The sequence below is a fragment of the Tetrao urogallus genome, assembly GCF_951394365.1.
Source record: "Tetrao urogallus genome assembly, chromosome: 2".
NCBI classification, from domain to species: domain Eukaryota; kingdom Metazoa; phylum Chordata; class Aves; order Galliformes; family Phasianidae; genus Tetrao; species Tetrao urogallus.
This window is the reverse complement of record NC_136814.1, coordinates 78,157,431-78,177,203: the sequence shown is the minus strand read 5'-3', so window position 1 is coordinate 78,177,203 and position 19,773 is coordinate 78,157,431. Positions and strand designations below refer to the sequence as shown.

General features: G+C 39.2%; 1 protein-coding gene across 1 annotated transcript in view; it reads left to right on the top strand.

Annotated features, from left to right (window-relative positions):
- SH3BGRL2 (SH3 domain binding glutamate rich protein like 2) overlaps positions 1–19,510 on the top strand; it is a gene marked incomplete at both ends in the record, with an annotated part of 36,025 nt that extends 16,515 nt beyond the window's left edge. Inside the window, 2 exons of the mRNA XM_079550365.1 lie at positions 3,586–3,771; positions 19,367–19,510. Coding sequence (XP_079406491.1) covers positions 3,586–3,771; positions 19,367–19,510 — 330 coding nt within the window. The remainder of the gene's footprint in view (positions 1–3,585; positions 3,772–19,366) is intronic.
- Between the last annotated feature and the right edge of the window lie 263 nt (positions 19,511–19,773).

Genomic DNA, 19,773 nt, shown 5'->3' with positions numbered 1-19,773 from the left:
TTGTATGTTGAGCTATTGAACTAGTGATTAACTCATTTAAACTCTCTATATCAGAATACACAGTTTATTATTTTTGCTGCTTTTTAATCCACCTAAGTAAACTGTCTCCAATGCTGGGATGAATGGAGACATCTTTGAGTGTTTCTTTCCTGTCTTATATTTGTGAGTGAATAGAAATGTAAATTAAAAGCAAGACTAAATCCATGAAAGCAGAAGTTCAGAAAACAATCATCCTGCTTAGAACATGGAAGGCAGCCATTGGATTATCATAGCAGACTGTTAGCTTAGAATTTTCTCCGCCGTGCTGGAGAGAGATTAAAATAACATCATGTAAAGAGATACTGATTTTTGTTTCATGATCATTGTTGCTGCTTAACAAAAAGATATAATAGTGCCTATTCGTGTTTGCGCTTATGGATAATATTAATTTCACAACTACAAGGGAATTAAAAAACAAATCTATGTTTAATTGCATGCTTTGAGATGAGATGCATAGGTTGCGTATTGAAGCTGGAGTTTCATGGAATATAGAATGAAGTGTGGAGGATTTTGAGACTTCACAGGGGGTGTTTGTTTTCATGGTTTATCTTTCAGCATCTTCTGATACTTTAAGATGTATCAAAAGCAAAATATTTTGGTGCTAAGGCAGTCTGTTATGTAAGGATATAAATGCTTTCAAAAATTCTTGTATAAATAGCCATAAACTGAGGTTGTGTGATCATGGTATTTCTGATTGTATGAACACTTTTTTTCAGGATCCTTTAAGTTGCATCAAGTCCTAGAAAGCTAGGAAGAAGCAAGGTGCAAAGCTTAGTTGCATGAAGAGGACTAAAGCATGCACCTAGTTTGTCACCTGAGGCTGCATTAATCCTCCCTGGGCTTTGGGCAGGAGCTCAGGTCCTCTGTGTAGGCTAGTGAGGAAGGAGGAATTGTCACTGCCCTTTGGGGCATGTTGGCCTGCTGAGGGCTTCATTTGTTGAATGCTGGAGGTTTTTTTAGCTTGGAGTAATCACAAACAATAACTACAGGCAGGATTGTGAGGCTGACGCATGCCTGAGGCACAGATCCAGTTGTATGGGAAGACAAAGATCCTGTGGTTTTCTTGGGGAACAATCAGCTGGTTTCAGTTGCCACAGATGCTCTGAGCATCAATCTTAAACAACAAGGCATAATTTAATAGGATTTTTAATGTAAGCATTTCTCCTGCTTCAGTTTACAAACTTCAATCAAATCACTTGAAGGAGGAGATGATGTTGCTTCTCTGCCTAAAATTTTTCAAGGCATTTTGTTTCAATTTATACAGCTGGCACATCCACAGCTGATAACTCCTGCAGATGTCGTGTGCAGAATTGCAAATCTTCTGGCTCAAAACCCCCCCCAACCAATTTATTTCCCTTCAACATCTTAATTAGTTTTATAAAAATAAAAGAGAGAGAGATTAGGAAGTGTGTGATTGTGGGAGAATTCTCATAGTGTGAAGGGTAAAATGTGAGGGAACTGCTTAAAACTGAGCTGCAGTTCACTTTATAGTGAACTGCAAGACAGCAGATGAAATGATTACATATACAGCAAAATGTGGCTTGGGCATGGAAAGCTTTGCCCAAGGCTGCCTTAGTCTCACAAACAGCTTACGGCAGTGACTTGAATGTCACAGCATGCCAGGGATTGTCCCGACTGTGCAGTCAGTGCACGGCCACTCTGAGGAGTGCAGGTCTGAAAGACTTGGCGAGGGCATGCTGCTCTGCATTGGGATGCTGCTCTGTCATCTGCTGGCTAGACCAACCTGTGAAGCTGATGAATGCCATAGAGGCAGAATTCAAGATGATTTTAGCAGTACTTCATTGCAAACAAATGACATCTCCACATGTTTCTTTAGGTGTCTTATTTCTATTTTAATAAATGCTTGTTAATCACCATTAAAATAAAATAAATCCTACTTTGGTCTTCTCTTGAAACTTTGCTCCTACATTGACCATAAATTTCCTTATCACAATTTTTAGGGAGGCAGTAGAAGTGAAGTATTGGTGCCAGCAGTGATGACGATGCAGGAATTTACCTGTTATTGATGTGGTATTACTTTCATGCAACTTTTGAAGCTGCCTTCTGTATGCAAAAGTGATTCTTTTATGGTACGCCTAAAAACTAATATAGCTTATGTAAGAAATAGAGGAAAAAAACACCACCACCACCAACAAAAAAACCAACAGCTACAAATTCACTTAGAAAAGCAGTAATCATTTAAGACTTTTGTATTTCTGGTTTGTTGAGATGGCTGCTCTCTTAGTTCAAATGAGTAATGATACCATCACTGTTACCTCCAAAAGATGTGTGCTTTTGTGCTGCATTTAGGTGGATGCAATGGGCTGTGTGACAAGAGCAGCTAGCACATGCACTTTAAAGATCCTGATTTCCAGATAGTATTTGGGTCATGTGATGCCCGCAGGCATGATTCATCCACCTGGGCTTTATGCCAATCAGCAACTGTGTGGATACAACACTCCAGGAATACTGTAAAATTATTAAAGTGCTATTTTTTCTTCAAATAATGCAGTTGATTATAGCTGTAAAAACACAGGATATAGCTTCCTTCTGAAGGAGATTGTTTCATTAAGTAGATGCAGAAAATACAAAATGAACTGAAGAGAATGCAGAGCAGGTTGAGACAGATGAGCACAGCTAGTTTTCCTCAGCTCTGCAGACTTTCTTTTCAAAGGTTGCTGTCTTGCTATCACATCCTGTTTGAGGCAGAGATGGTCTTCACCTGATGGATCTGCTTGAAGCCCTGCAAGCTGTTAAGAGCTGACCTTAGCTGCAATGAGCTAAAAACTTTTGGTGTTTTGCCTCTATTAGGCTTTCATATGAAGATGATAATCTCTTTGGAGGGAATAAACCCCATATATTTATCATGTACCTAGTGCGTTTTTTTGTGGTGAAATTAATTTTCAAGAGATGAAATCATGCTTATTTTTAGGCACATGCATTATGCAGACGGACGCTCTTAATTAAAGATTCAACAAGCCTTGTTCAGGGAACCATGGAGCTGCATTTTTATGAGATATCTTGGTGTCTAGGAAAACAAATATGTGCAACTGATGTTTTTTTTTTTTCATGCATGCCAACATGTCTATCTCAGTGGTCACCTATAGGAGTGGACTTTTCTCAGACTTGCCAGGTTGCTTACCTTACATTTCTGTCTTTGTGCTTCAAAAATTTAGCCCCCAGTCGTTTTGAAAACCAGCTATATCTTTTAATTTCTACTTGTCGTTCTCACACGCTTCATTTATTTATCTTTTTAAAGATTCATCAGAGAGAAAGGCTGAAAATTCCACAGTGGAACTAGAGAGACAGCCTTCTAAAAATGGGATGAGAAGGTACAACCTTTGTCAACTTGCAGAGAAACAGCAGTGTTTAATGTCTATGAACTTAAAACTGAAAAAAAAATACCTCTTTCTTCCTGAGTTCTTGACTTTCTGTCATGTGGAAGTAGGACAGGAGAGAAGGAACGTACTCAGGTTTGTAACATATCTGGGTTATGGTTGACTTGCTCTCATGTATTGTGTTTTTGGTTTTTTTTCTTTCATCTAGATAAAGAAGAGGCAACAAGATGTGGTGAGATTTCTAGAAGCCAATCGCATAGAGTTTGAAGAAGTGGATATTACGATGTCAGAGGAGAAAAGACAGTGGATGTATAAAAATATTCCTGAGGACAGGCAGCCTGCACAAGGCAATCCATTGCCACCACAGATATTCAGTGATGATCGATACTGTGGAGTAAGTAGTTGTTACAGTTGTCAATGAACAGTGTGGCTGTATACCCTAATACCTTAGCATGTTGGAATTATAGGATCGTTGATTGGCTTCAGTTGGGAAGATGACCTTAAAGATGATCTAGTTCCAACCCTGCTGCTGTGGGCAGTATTGCCAACCACTAAATCAGGCACTAAAACATCTTGCCCAAGGCCCCTTCACCTGGACATAGAGCAGCTGACTACAACAGTCTGGTGCTTCAACCATCCAGCCAATTCTTTATCCATTTATTAGTAAACCTTCAAATCCATACTTCTCTGATTTAGAGATAAGAACATGGAGTGGGACAACATCAAAACCATTGTATACCCTCTTGGCCTTCTAAATAGGCAAAACTTGCTGTTGAGCTTCTTCAGTAGTACCTAGATTAATGTACAACCTATTGGTGGTAAAGTTCTTTTGTTAGACCACTGGACTCTGGTGATTTCTGGTTTTGCTACTTGAGGGTAGCAAAAATTCGGAAGGAAATCTTTGGTACCACAATTGAGAACATTGACTAGATTGAGTCATATTGTTATTATAATTTAGCTCCCTCTGTGTTGCTGTTATAGTGCAAATTTCATTTACGCTCAAAGAACCCTTGCAGTCTGAATCCCTAGGAAAAATGAATGCTATTTGCTACTTGATTTGTAAAATAGTTTTATTTTTTCCCTTAAGAGAAGCAACATGACACTTTTTCTGCTGAAAAACTAGTAATCTTGAGAGCTTGTGAATCTGACAACAAATTGATGGGTGAACTGATTTCTCTGGTGGTGTGAGCTGCAATAACATCTATATCAGCTAGTGCAAGCTGAAGTGGTAGCCTTGGACTGTTACATTAAGAATGGCACCATATGGATGTTTTACTTCCCTACTTAGTCTGCAGCCCTGAGTCTTAGGCTCTCTTGTAGCCCGGGAAAACCTTCCCAGAACTTAGATTCTCCTTAGAACAAAATTTAAAAAGATCTGTGTCCTCTCTTCCTTGCTACATTCTTTTGTACTTCAACTGTATGATTTGTATATCCTTCGGGAGGCAGGTTTTAAGGTATTTACTGAACTGTCTGATGGGAAACCCCCCTGGTTTAATGTACCACTCTCCATGCATCAAAAAGTGATTTTATAAGGTTTGTATGTGAGTTTAGTAGGAGGATGAAACAGGAAAGTTTGTGTTTGGGTTGTAATAGATGGATCAGGGTAAATGTGGATACAACAGGATGAAGAGACATCCAAGCTAGTTCTAACTTACTCCTGTCTGACTCTACTGCAGTGCAAGCAAGCTGCTGCTAGCTGATGGATCATTCAGATCTGCTGAGAACCTGTTAGCTGCACTGTGATGGCTAGCTTAATGCAGGAAGAGCACAAGAACTGATTCAGGATCCTCTGCAACAAATTACACAGAATCACAAAATTGCAGAGGTTGGAAGGGACCTCGAGAGATCACTGAGTGAAACAACTCTCCTGCTAGTGCTAGTCCCCTACGATAGGTTGCACAGGTGTGTCTGAAACATCACATGTTTGTTTGGAATGTTCTTATGTTCAAGTTTTAGGCCATTCCTATTGATACACACTGCCAGGAAGATCCTGGCCTCATCCATTTGTCCCCCGTCTCCCTTTAGATATTTATAAACATTAATCAGGTTCCCTCTCAGTCTTTTCACCAAACTGTGTATGATTAACAGCTAACTGGATTTTTTGAAGAAAGATATTTAACATCCCTCTGATATGTAAACAAGGCCAATACAAGACCTCCTACCTCAGCTATTTAACTCATACCTTCCTACTTCAGAATATAAAATGTCCATTGAAGAAAATTATCTGGGACACGGAAGGGATTTTGACACTCTTGTAGCAGCTCCTCACTTGTGGATATCAGCATTTATATTATTCAGTGTGATTTTAGTGAACTTGGGTAGTGCAGTGTTCTAAGCAGTTGTTTCGTATCGATTCTGCATCTTTGCAGTTTTTCTTTATGGTATGTTTTAAAAAAGTCTTAGAAATTGCAGTTTGGAATTAGCGAGGCAGAAGATGTCATGCAACATGTGAGATGATCTTGTTAATCTGTCTGCTCAGCTGATAGCTCTTCTGGAGCAGAGTTAATCTTACTAGACCTCACTGGCTGCATGAACCCCTTCAAGGAGCAAATATGTTTGGTTTTTTTTGTTTGTTTGTTTGTTTTTTGTTTTTTTTTTTCAAAGCAACATATTTTCTGGGATGAAGGAAAAAGTATGTGCTGGATCTTCAGAGTTCATCAGTTATCCTGCTAGCATTAATTAATGAAGTTCTCAGGTAATAGGGGAAGCAGGACATTAGGCGGGAGACAAAGGATGTCAGTGCTAGAAAGGAGATTGTAATATTGTAGAAGTTAGATGAAATCAGCAGGCATTACACATCATGTCCCCTTTCTGATTTCCACAGTGAAGATTTTCATTGGTTAATCTTTACATGGTATTAAACAACAACAAAAATGCTACTGTATAATTTAAAAACTAAACTAAAAAATAACCACAAAAATTTGTTAATTCTGTTACATTGAAGCTTTCATTCCTGATTTATGTCCAGCCAGTTTCTGTTCCATCATGCTCTATTAACCAATACTGTCTTTTTTCTGTCCCTGTCAGTTCTACAGTCTCAGCATACTACCAGGAGCTACCTATGTGCTTGGTCTGACTTGCACATTATCACTGACAACAGACCTAGAATACAGACTGATCAGATCCTTTGCTGTTTCCATAAAAATATGAGGGCTAGACAAGGAAAAGCAAAATATGCTTTTGTTCACAGTTTCAAGAGAGATTCATAGGGGTATGACATAGGAACCCTGAGTGCATGTTATGTTCATAGCCATACAGTTGTTTTGGTTTTTTTTTTTTCTGTGAAAAGTCATTACTATTTGAAATAATAACTTTTCAGAATGCAACTGAAGTTTGTCTTCAGTGCTTCCAGTTAGTATCCCTGAAATGTTGGTGTTGTCCATTAGAATATGGGATAGCTGGTATAGAGAGGAAAAAGGTTTGAGAAGGTGACTCATCCCCCTCTCCTCCAAACAAACATGCAAAATACAGGGAGGGGAATCCTTCTGGCACTAACAGACCAATTCCATGTTTTGAAGCATAAGCGAGACAGTGACATTTTCCTGAGCTGCTGTAATTGCAGATATGATCATTCATCTGTCTTTTTCTTAATCTGACATCCACTTTCCAATTTTTCAGTAAAAAGCTTTGTTAGTGGGATATTGAAATAGGAACTTTTTTCAGTGAGAATCATTTTTTTATTTCCTGTGAGCAAGCTAGATAAGAGCAGAGAGCAGACAATAACACAAATCGTTTTGCTGATAATCCAGTATTATGTCGTAGCAGTGACACAATGATAATTTGGATATTTCTGTGACTCTACAATCTGTTATTTCATCTTAGTGATATTGTTGTAATATTGTATGTCTATGAGAGAAGAAGTCTATATTTCAGACACCATGCACATGAACCTCATTTAACTTACAGTAGTGTGAATCTGAGATGACTACAGTTACCTTGCTATAGCAAGTATCATGAAAGAGTTAGGAAACGTCAGTGCTTGAGTGCATGCTCCTTATACACTTTGCATACAGAGAAGTAAAATTAAGATACTTTGGAAAGACTGTAAAAACTGAACTTTTTTTTTCCTCAGAAGGCACCATGTGGCCTTTTGACAGCACAATTCTAGTTCTCTCCACTGCTAGAGTGTAGATAGACATTATAATTTTACATTGAACATCCCTCTCTACCATTTGTCAGGTGAGTTTTACTGGAGGCCTTGTGTGCAGTAATGGAGGACAGAACAATGACTCCCTCCCTCTCCTCTAGCAGCTAAGAACCTACATAGATTCTTCTTCACTCACCTCCCTTTCTACCCCTTACAGCTTCCTGCCCAGGGCAAGCAAGTGTGGAATTGGAGGAATGAGTAAAAGAACTTATGGGTTGAGATAGAGACAGTGAGACAGTGTAATAGGTAAAGGAAAAGGGAGAAGATGGAGCAAAAAAACAGTGGTGCAATTGTGATCACTCACAACCTTGAAAAGAGAACCAATGCCAACCTAGTCTAAAAGTAATAGCTACTTTGTTTTATTGCTTGCTGGCATTCAGTATCTATTTGGGCAGTTTGGATCAGCTGTCCTAGCTGTGTATGCTCCCAGCCTGTTGCCCACTCCCAGCCTACCCATGAGGGAGGTAAGAAGGGAGCACAATGAGAAATGGAAAAGGTTTTGCTGCTGTGCAAACACAGAGGAGCAGTAGCAAAACACTGATGTGTTATCAGGGCTATTTCAGTCACAGACCCAAAACAAAGCACCATAGTATGAAGACAACTCTATGCCAGCCAGACCCAGTAAAATCTCTGTTTCTTATTCTGTACTATTTGTAGTCCATATCCAATACATCCTCAACACCCTCCTTCCCCCTAGTATTTTTTTGTATACTTAAGTATCATTCAGTTAGTCTATGGGCCATCCCCATCAGGTGTCCGTTCAGTTCATTTTTCCATGACTCGGAATCCATCTGTTACAGTGGTCATCCAGGAGAGGGGTTGGCTTGGACTGCTGGGCATTAAAGCTAGCTCAGGTTTGTTCACTGGCACACTTACCCAGTCCTTTACAAGGCTCACGCGCCTTGCCACCCAGGGATTGATTTTCTCGGGTCACGTTCCTGGACAGCATTTCCAACTGGCTACTTAATTTTATGTGAAGTCATCATCAGCTGCAGTGCATACAATAATACTTAGCAATTTGGTTACATAGGGGTATTCAAGAAACTGGAGGCCCATTGTGATATGGGTGGGAGCATCTGCCCTGGAGGAGCAGAAGATTTTATTCTTCCTTCTTTCATGAAATGGCTTTTGGACTAGAGGAGAAAGAGCTATTTGCCAATTGTCTCCACAAGATGGTTCCAGAGTACTGGGATGGTAGCAATGCAGGGGCCACATACAAGATTAGGCTGGAGGCCAATTTTTTTATCGTAACTCTCCCAGGCAAAGCAAAATTAAGTGATAACACTGCAAAAGATGAAAGCAGCCATTAACAACCCTTCACATTTATACAGAAAGAAAAGGAAAAAGCAGTGGAGCAAGTAAGAGAACAAGAAACTTGACTGAGAACAGCATTGTGATCAGTAGCAGAAAGTAAGAGCCTGCCAAATAACAGCTAGGTAAAAAGTTTGTTCTAGCACGCTATTATCAAGTCTATTGCTGTCTTGAATGCATCTTGAGTTCCTGTTCAGGTGCCAAAGCAGGCTGCTATGAGTTAACCTCTGTCAATACCAAGCAACAGTACACCTGCTTGCTCATCTCACACTCCAAGCAGGTCAGAGCAGAGAATAGGAAGAGCAAAAGTGAGAAGAACTTGTAGGTTAGGGGAGACAGCTTAGTAAATGAAGGAAAGGTGAAAAAAACACCAAATAATGCAAACACAGTCACTCATCACATCCCAAAATCAGACCAATCTCCAGCAAGTCTCTGAACAATGGCTACCTTAGAAGACAGTTCTCCCTGGTGTTTATTGCTGAGCATGTATTTATATGGTATGGTATACCCAATGGCCAGCTCAGGGAGTTGTCTCAGCTGTCTCCCTTCCCAACTTCACTGCAGGAGGCAGTGGAGAGCAGAGTTAGAAACAAAGACTTTAATGCTGTGCAAGCGCTGCTGGACAACAGCCAGAACGTTGGTGCGTTATCAAGGCCAGACCCAAAGAAAACGAGAAATTAAAGACTGTAGTTCATTTTCTAAGTTTTCCTAACTCAATTATTTGCTTTCAAAGTTAAAGAAAAATTCAGTGCTCTATCTCTCATTCTATATTTCTCTAACAGCCAGATCAGTAAGTTTGCTCATGAGTTATTCAGATTCTTATGTAAAGAACTGCTGATAGCATAGACTGTGGCACTAACAATTCAGTATCCTGCAGGTTAAAAACACTGTTGAAAAAATGAATGGATAAATAATTACCCTGCTTACTGTTATCTTTCTTGCACAAACACAGGAAAGTCCAGGCAAATGGAGAGGTCATTGCAGACTGGTACATTTGAGGCAAATTCACAGGGGGACTATAATATGATGCCAAGAACTGAAATGCCTTAATTTTGGGCATGTGGCTGCTGGAGTGAAGTTTGTAGACACTGAGCAGGGCTTTAGCTTCTTCACCTGATTGGCAAGGAGCTGCACCTACACAAATCCAACCAGGATCAGCAGTAGCCAGAACACTGGGCATGGGGAGTTCTTAATGTTGCAAGCAAGAAATACTGAAAAAGTGGTGTCTGAATTTAGTCCTGTGTCTCACACCTCCTTCTTCTGTTCTCTTATATCTCCACATTTGAATTTGCAGTCTTGTTAGTCTAGAAGTGAATCCTGGATCTGTTCCGGAGATTAGAAATCACCCCTTTCCCAGTGAAGCTGCACTCTGATTTTAAGCTTAAAAAAGGTTCAAGGTAGTGCTTTGAAACAGTGATAGTTTTCTACACAGAAAATCTGCCACTGATGTGAAATTATCCGAAATTTAGGCTAACCAAAATTAAAAGGAAATCTGTTTCCTGGTGGGAGTTGTATGGAAAATATTTACACAGCAGACTGACTCTTCTTTCTGTTCTTCTTTCTTTTTTTTTTTTTTTCCCCTCTTGGAAGCTGTCCAGATGGTTTAGTGTATTAGGGTAAGCACTGATACACTCTCCAGTGGGCACAGCAGTAGAGACAGAGATATTTGATATTTATTGTCCTTCCCTGAAATGCAATATGTGACTATCAACGCCATCAAAACAGTGAAGGCCTATAGACAAAGAAATAAAATAGGCTGCTGAAAGGGGTCAGTGTTCTCAAGAAACCATTCAGTGCACAAATACTGTTGCAGTGATTTCTGTGTACTGTTAAATTTCTGTCTTTTTTTTTTTTTTTAAGATGCTTTTTTTTTTTTTTTTTTTTTTTTTTTTTTTTTTTTAATGCGTAAAATGACAAGCTGGTAACTACTCTCTAATAAGGAGAAAAGAGAGAATTTAAGAAATCTGACTAGAGATCATTCCAGAGTTTCTGCTCTGGCCTGCCATTGTGGAGCTTGTTATGCAGAGCTTGAAAGCTGTTTCTTTGGACCCTGAAGGAAAGTGGCGTAATGCCCTTCCAGTATGACTGCTGTATGGTCTTCAGTTCCGGAGCCAGGGCAGTTGTGAGGCTAGTGTGGTATCCAGCAAGGCTACATACAGGTCCTTGCACCCTCACATGGATCTTGTCCAACTCAACAACTTGGTGGTCCAGTTTAGCCTTCAGAAGAGTGATAATCTCACTAGATAAAAGTTCAAGTGAACTGCTCAGGTATTGTATAACGTCTGTTTAGATTAATGATTAATGCTGCTGAAATTTTCTTTACTGTAGTGGAGAGAGTAAATTTCTGAGCACTGCAGTTCTAGCCTGAATTTTCTGCTTTCTGAACATTACGTATAGCTGTTTCAAGGTAAAGTAGCAGGTATGTTCCTGTAAATTATCCCACCATTTAAAGGTAATAGCTGTCATAGACTGGATACATTTTGGAGATATCTTAGTCAGTTTTCAGATACAATTTCCTAAGTAGAGTAATACAGAGTGTTTATGTAGTTTGAAGGAATTAAAGATGACCAGTATAAAACTAGAACTGTTACTGTAATATAGCAAAGAATACTGCTTTTTTTTTTTTTTTTCTTTATAATTACATTGATGTTCTACAGATATAGGTCACTAGCAGTTTTGTTTGTGATCTTAGCTCTCCTTTTGCCATACTTTTTTGGAGAAAAGGGATTTATTCTTTAGTGGGTCAGGACAACTTTGACTACTGACTTCTGTAAAAGACCTGCGCTTCTAAAATATGCTAAGGATGAGAAAACTCATTAAGTGGCAGTAATACACCGAGAGTGCATAGTATAGTGCAGGATATGGATGTGAGCAGTGTACTGGAGCAATACCTACAGAAGGCCATGGCAATGGTCAGGGAGCAAGAAGATGGAAACAAGTAATACACTACACCATTGTACCACTTGTAATCATGCTAATATAATTAAATTTTAAAAAACACTTTGAAGATGCAGCAGTTGTAGTTGATTTATAAGCAAACATTACATTAATTCACTGCAGTACCATTACAATTTTTGTGGCTTTCTTCTTTCTTTAATACCTTGCCATTTCTGTTCTCCCAAAGACCAAAGAAAACAAAGAAAAGGCTGAAAGATGTTTCTGACAGTCTCATTCCCAAAAGAAACAAATGGAAGAGGGGAATCCATTATTTTTCCTTCAGTGCTCTAAGATGTCACCTGATCTCAGTAAAAGTAAAATGTTCTAAGAGGAAAATCAACTAATGTAGTTGGCATGTCCATTGTAAAGTTATAGGTGCCTTGAAACATGATCAACACGAAATATGTGCATGCAGAGTTTTTGTGTAGGATGGTTAATTTATATCTTTTAGCCGTGGTTTCTTGTGAAAGGGTGATTACCACAGTTCACTCCTTGGTGTTTCAGCTCCTCCCTCCTTTCAAACTTCTGTCATTGTCAGATTGGATAATATTGAAATTGTCTAAACAGTTTAACAACATGATAAATCATAGAATCATTGAGGTTGGAAAAGACCTCTAAGGTCATTTGGTCTGACTGTTCACCTTCCACCGATACTGCCTACTAAACCATGGTACACAGCTGGATCATGTTCAGCCAAGTGTAGACCAACACCCCCAGGTCCTTAATCTCTTCACAGTCTTTCAGCCATTCTACCCCAAGCCTGTAGTGTTGCCTGTTGTTGTGGCCAAAGTGCACCTCTTGTGACTGGTTGCCAGCTGTATTTAACTCCATTCATCACCAGTCTCTGGGCCCAGAACTCCAGCTAGTGAGTCTCCAGCAGAGTCTACTTGTCCACGAGCAGCCAGCTTCTCCAGTAGAATACCATGAGTGACAGAGTCAAAGGCTTGGCTGAAGTTTAGGTAGACTACATTAAAGACCTTTTCCTCATCCACCAGTTGGATCACTTGATCATAGAAGAGGTGAGGATAGTCAGCAGGACTTGCCTTTCATGAACTTGTGCTGGCCAGGTCTGATCACTCAGCTTCCTGCACATGTTGTGTGATCTCACTCAAGATTATCTGTAAAGGTGCTGAAAAAAATTGCTAGAAGGTGCACAATAGTGGCATACCTGTTATCATCCATATTTCTTGGATGTACACTCAAATATTTCCTGCCCAGGTGGACATTCTACCACTTTGATATCTTAATTTTGAGAAGCCCTTCTGCGCTTGGACTCCCTGTGCAGAGGTGAGGGACGTTAGTTCCTGGATATGTGATGACTGTGTATCCTTTAGTGATTGTTGAATGAATGGCAAACATAATAACATCCTGATTTTAGCATGTAACTGTCCAAATAGTAGAGCTGTAGCTGATATGGGCCTCCTTTTTATAAAAGCCTTTGTTTTTGGAAGCTACAACTGGAGAGATTACAGAAATAAGTATTTAGCCCATGGGAGAGGACTAACAAATTGCTTTGTAGAATCAGTTATATAAGCTCTTTAAAAATCCTGTCCAGAGATCTTATCAGGAAGTTAGCTAATGGAAAACTAATGTTTAGACTGCCCCGTGTTGTGCAGGAAAGATTTTCTAAGTTTTGTGTATTTATATAATACTGACAATACACGTGCACATATGTTCATTCTCCAAGGAGAGCTGTGCTGAGTAAGGCTTTCCATTGTAATCCTAATCAGATCAGTGAATGAATGTCATCTGTCCCGGAGAACTGAGCTGCCCTTTTTAGGAAGGATGCTAACAGCTTGTTCTCAATGGCCCACAGTATTCACTTGGTCAGTAGCAGAGTGCTCATTCAATGTGTTTAAATTATGAATTGCCCATTATTTCTTGAAGAGTACCTTGCCTCTTTTATAAGAATAGAAAGGTCATGATCATATATATATATATATATGAAAGATTGCTAAAGAGAAACAAGTTAAAAAAGCATGGCAATAGAGGTCTCTTTATGTGCTGTCCAATTAACAATTACACTTTTAAAAATCTGCATCAAAAAGCAGTGCAGGCTACTGGGCAGGCTGCTTGTTTTTCTACTTCTTTGTGTGGTGAACACCTGATAAACAATAAGAATCTGTTTGAAATGTTTAACAAGTTCCCTCTTTCTCTTCTTGCAAATAAAAGCTAATGTGAAAAAAAAACAACTTGCTCTTTTAAAAATGCTTACTGGAAACATTTCTCTCTGTGCACACTGTCTTTGAAACTGCAGTAGGTAAAAAGTTTCTATTCTCAGTTGCATTAACGTATAGACGGTATCTGTATAATTGCTGACTGGTAGACAAAATTTGCTTTGTGCTAATGTTTTACTTTGGCCCAATGCCATCACTCTTTTGTTATTACCCTTGAAGGACAATTATTTACGCTGATCTACAGCATCATCAGTTTTTACTTCGATGTGCAGCCAATATTTTCTAGCAGCAATTGTGGTGTTATTTAAACAAGTCTCAGTTTACCTGCTTAACAAATGGTCAGCCACATTATTTATGGCAGTGTCTGTAATCACAACATTCAAATGATCTGATCTCATAACGATAGGAATATAGCACACATAAAGAGTCTGCATTATAGTCAAGATGCAGCTGCTCCTGTAGCCAGGTCGAGCTTTTGTGAACAACTTGGTGGTTGCTGCTGAGAAAAGAAAAACTACCCTGGAAGTGGAACTTCTAAAGACCAGAGATTTCCCAAGGGCCAGCAGCTTTCCTACCAGGATAAGCTGGCATAAAACCCACATAAATGCCAGGAAGCTGTAAGGCATTTGTGTTGTAATAAGCCATCAAATCCCAATTACCAGAATGCTTGTCTACCAGGTCAAAGAATAAGCAGCTCTTGCTTCACTGTAGCATTTGGGCAGTGAATGTGAATTACCACCTGGGGCAACTTTGCTTCTGAAGACCTTTTCAGACACAGTCTGTCTCTATCCTGGTTGGAGTCACACAACAGGAGCAGGGAAAGCAAAAATGAGCTGCATGCTACTGTCGTGAAAGGCCAGCAAGGTCTTGCATTGCTCTGAAGGTGAGCAGTTGAAACTTAAGTGTTGTTAGCTTTGTTTATCTTCAACAAAGCGAGAGCTCATTATGTCAGCTAATCTGTTCTCCAGTAGCTCCTCCTGCATCTTTATTGCCCTGGTGGTAAAACAGAGGCTGTATACTGGTCAGACAGCTTGGTGATCAAGCTGCTGCCACCTTTACAGATGAGAAGCCAAGTCTGAAGCAGTCATGTGGCTGGTATCCTGTTAAGCATTTTCTGTCTTGAAATATCCTTTTACCAACCCCATTTGCTGTCCCATTGCTTTTCCATCCCCTCAAACCATCCAGAGATTTTTTTTTATCCTGTCTAGCACTCCTTATTCTATGTAACCTTTCAAACCCTCATCTTCATGATTTATCACTCATATTTTTTTGTCTTTTCAACTTTTCCAGAGGGATTGAGCATCTCCATCATTGATTATTCATGTCCACTGTCCCATTTATTTTATTAGCTACTAAATTTGCCATGGTTTTATATGTTAATAAAGTGTAATTAGCAGCTCTGGGAAGCACAAGGATCGTAATAAGTAATACAGCCACATTTCTGTCTGTGCACATAGCTGCCTTTTGCAGTGGAGCTGTGGGTGCCAGTTTGCCACATCTGTGCATTTTTTAGTTTATCAGCTGATTTCTGAGTGTCTCCAGGGCGTGGGTGTACCGGGGTCAAGACAGCACCACCCTGCTGACTCCAGCAAAGCCTCTGTGCCTGTGGATTTGACAGCAAGGACATGGTAGTGAAGCCCAGTGCAGAGCAGGGAGCCATTGCCTTGCCAAAAATAGTGGATGGTGGGTTACTTCATCTTTAGGAGTCCCATGGAGTGTTTTAAAAGGGAATCCCTTAGACTGCAAATGTGCTGTGCTCCTGCCTGACCTTAGTACCATTTTCCTGCCTCAGCCTCAGTCACTGTCTTTCTATTTGGCTCAAATATCCACAGACCTCCTTATAAAGGTCAGGTGAATGATGGGGTGTATTTAGAACATGTTATCTTTCATATATTACCAGGAAAGCCAGAGATACTCACTTTGAACTCTTGCCACACACAGGAGTACAGTAAAACTGATGAGTCCTTGTGACTATAGTACTTGAGATCACGTTTCTCAAAAATCTCTTAAGAAACTGCCTTACCAAAGTGATTTCTGTCAAATTTTATAGAGTTATTATGCATTTTTGTAATGTTTTTTCAAAGTATTTTGAGGTCATATATTTTCATTGCAGTCATTAATAAGAAAACTCCTGTTTGAAATTTTACTGCTGCTTTGAAAGTATGGTGCTTTTTCTTCCTAACCCGCAGTAAAGCATGAAGGTGTCAAAAGCATTATAGTGAGTTTTGTAATGCAGATATTTCAAAACATGGGAGAAATTTCTTCTAGCTGATCACCTTTAGGTTGTTCAATGTTCTGTTCATTTTAAAATGAATGAATGCGTTGGGTTCTGTTCTCTTGCAATCATATTCTTAGTTCATCTCGTTAGTTAACCTTCAGGGTGTTTTTAGATAGTGGCTCCAGATTTGATAGTCAGCAAAAATGTGGGATAAACTTAGGCGTTCTTCTAGAAGTAAAAATTGATAATTAGCACTTGCAGAAAGCTTTTGATGATTGGTTTCTGGAGGTTAATGTTCATAGATACTGGTGCATGAGCCAGTTGCAAAGTCACTGTCAGAGCAAGGAACGCAGCTCTAATCCTTATGCTGCTATTTTCTGGCTGTCACTATTTCCACACTCTGTTTTTCTTTCACGTTTCTTATGAAAACATGAAAAGAGCATGGTCTTAAGTGGTGATGGATGTAAAGCTGATTGAGACATCAGGATTAGGAAAAAATATAGGACTTGAAAATGCTGATGCAAGATGAGGACTCAACTGAGCAGTCTTCTCTTGGACACTTCTGAGGCAAACAAGTCACTGGGGCCTCATAAAAACTGTTTGTGCTTTTGAAAGGAAAAAAAAACTACTGGCGGGCTGTGAAAATGATGTTTGCCTTGAGCCATGCAGCTGCAGAAATGCTTGCTGTAGCTGCCTGCCTGCAGGTTGGTTGCTTACAGTCTTCAGGTTTAAAAAGAGTAGCCTAAGCCAATTTAAACCTGCCTGAATGCCAAAAGGGTGCCCTTATTTTTCTCACTGTGGGTTGTACTCATCCACTGCTCCCCTACCTTTGTCTCCAGAGACAGATGACACATGTAAGGATAAACCCAGGGTGAAAATAAAGGCTAGTTCTCAGATCATACTGTCTTCACATGTGCTTGCTTATACAGCTCATGCTCCTCATGGCTTTTCATCTGCTTTAGCAGAGCCAGGCTGGATCCTTTTTAGATTTAGCAGCATCTGAGCAATTTTCTGGTTTTATTCTTAGAGGTCAAGGGCTTAATTGATCGTCTTTTGGCAGAGCTGCAGTATTTAGGTAAAAAAAATTAGGTATTTAATGATTACATTGCTCTCTTTTCATCTGTGGCATTGTTGGTTTTGCTTCCAGTAATGTTTCAGCTCATACCATGGCCTAGTTGTGAGATCTGTCAACTTTATCTGGATTTACTTTGTGCCTATTAATTTTAGATATATGTTAAATCAGAAATTAGCATCAGCTCATCACCCTCAAGGATTTTTCATTAATGGAAACATGTCTGTTTCCTCTATTTAATTGTATGTTGTCAAAGTTAGGTAGAACAGGCTGTCCCTAAAAGTAATAAGGAAGGAACTTACAACTGTCTCATATATCTCCATATGTTAGCATTTTAAAATATAATGGTAATAGTTCTGTGCTCATAATGATAAGCAGCATCTGTCTGCAAGGTCTATTTTCCAATCCATGATGCTGATCAGTGCAGGAGACTGTAATTTCCTATGCTCCGGTGTGGCTTTATTCCTTCAGGCATTTAACTCCCCTGGCAGTGAAAGCAAATAAACTTGGCATTTCTCATAGGGCCAAGTGAGTAGGTGGCATTCATTGGAAATTATGTATCACACTTGGAGAAACATTTTTTTTTGCTTCCTACTTAGGAGCTGAGAAGGCAAAATTTGAACACAAGTGATGGTAGGCTAGGCTTTAGTAAACTTTGGTTGGAAGATAGAAGGTTCTTAATCTTACCATAGTGATATACCATACAGTAAACCATTATGGCCTTCCAACGACAGCCAGGTCAAAGAATTTTTCCTTTTCATCTAGAGCTTCTTTTGCTTAACTTACATGGCCCCTGTGATTGTGGGTGGCTTGTGAGTTTACAGGTTCAGGAGAATGCAAAGGTGGAAGGAAACAAGTGGGCAAAGCAGATAATGCTGGGCAAAAATTGAGGTTGAATTTCAGTGATAGCAGCACCTGTAACTATTACAGTGAGAAATCGGTCTCAAAAACTGACAAGATCAGAGGATAGGAGCAAAAGGAGCACTAGCTTTTGAGGTCAGGAGCATTGCAAACCACTACCACGCAGATGGCAAGTATGTGGAGGTGCAAAGACTACCTGTACTATTCTGTACTGAAAGTGTACATGTGCACAGTCAATATTTAAAGGGATTTCTCTTACTGGATACATTTAAGTTAAGTGTAACTACTGATTTTAGATATTTAGAAATAATTGCATCGTAATGAGCATATAGCTGACATTTCCTGACACGTACATGGTATTTTACTTGTCAGAAGTAGTTAAGTAGGGAAGTAATATTCCACTTTATAGCCATGTGGAGAAGGAAAGGAGTCCGAACTGGGTGCTTTTATTGTTTGTCAGTGGCCATAGAGGAAATCTTTACTAAACTGCTAAGAAAACCTGAAACTTCCTGGCTTCTTGCTATTTGCCAATTCACTAAATTGTGCTCTGTTGTTCACTATTTCCCTTAAAAACTGAAGTCTATCAGCTTTCTGATGATAGAAGAGCAGCAGTTGTCCTCTGCAATAACAGTAAAAGCAGTAGTAACACTTTGAGATCAGACACTGATTTTAAGCAGCTCAAACCTAAAACGAGCATAGTTATGACAATGAAACTTTTTTTTTTTTTCAACCTTTCTATAAAATAAAATTCTTTATGGTAACATTTCATTTATAACCATTTGATGTGTCCAAATCTGAGGTAAAATTGCTGACTTCAAAGGATGGGAGTTGTAGTGAAGTCTCTTCCACCACAGAAAAAGTGAAGAGGTCAGCTGGAGGTTTCCACCTTAGTGTTTTGTTTGCTGAAATGCATGTTGGAAACCTCATCAGAAGCTTGTTTGAATTTTTAGGCACCTAACTACTTAAAAATATATCTGCAGTGGATTTCTTGTTCATGCAAATCCATGTTTATATTTCTCTACCAAGTAAAGTAGTGAAAGGTGTTTCAGTTAGAGAATATATACATTTTTTCATTTCCTTTGGAGTTGGTGATGTCATTACCTTTCAGAATAAGTTTGCATGGGAGAGAATGGGTAAGTATCAGTATTTTCCTGAGCTTTATTATGTATCATCCTTTACTCTGATACATAGCGTGGGAAGATCAAGCAGGAAAACATGAACACGGATGTTGACTCATTTTTTTTATTTTTTATTTTCTTCTTCTAGGATTATGATTGCTTTTTTGAATCGAAGGAGAGCAACACTGTCTTCTCCTTTCTTGGACTGAAACCTAGTTTGGCACCTAAGGTCGGTGTAATATGGCAGACTTTTCGTGGAATACTTGAAATATTGAGACTGAACTTTCCTTAAACTGAATGAACTTTGCATCTAGATGCACAGCTACCATGGTAGCTATTTGTGTTAATGAGGTAATTGAAATAGTCACAAAGAGAAGTAAAGCATTTAAAATAAAAAATGTTCACATAATGAAGTTTGAGAAGTATATTTTTGTGTCACATCATCAATGTAAATTGATAGCAACTGGCTTTTTTAACTGGGCAGAGATAGTCTTGATCACTGGAATGTCTGGAACTTAAGTCACCAAAATGTCATTGTGCTGGCTATATGGCCAA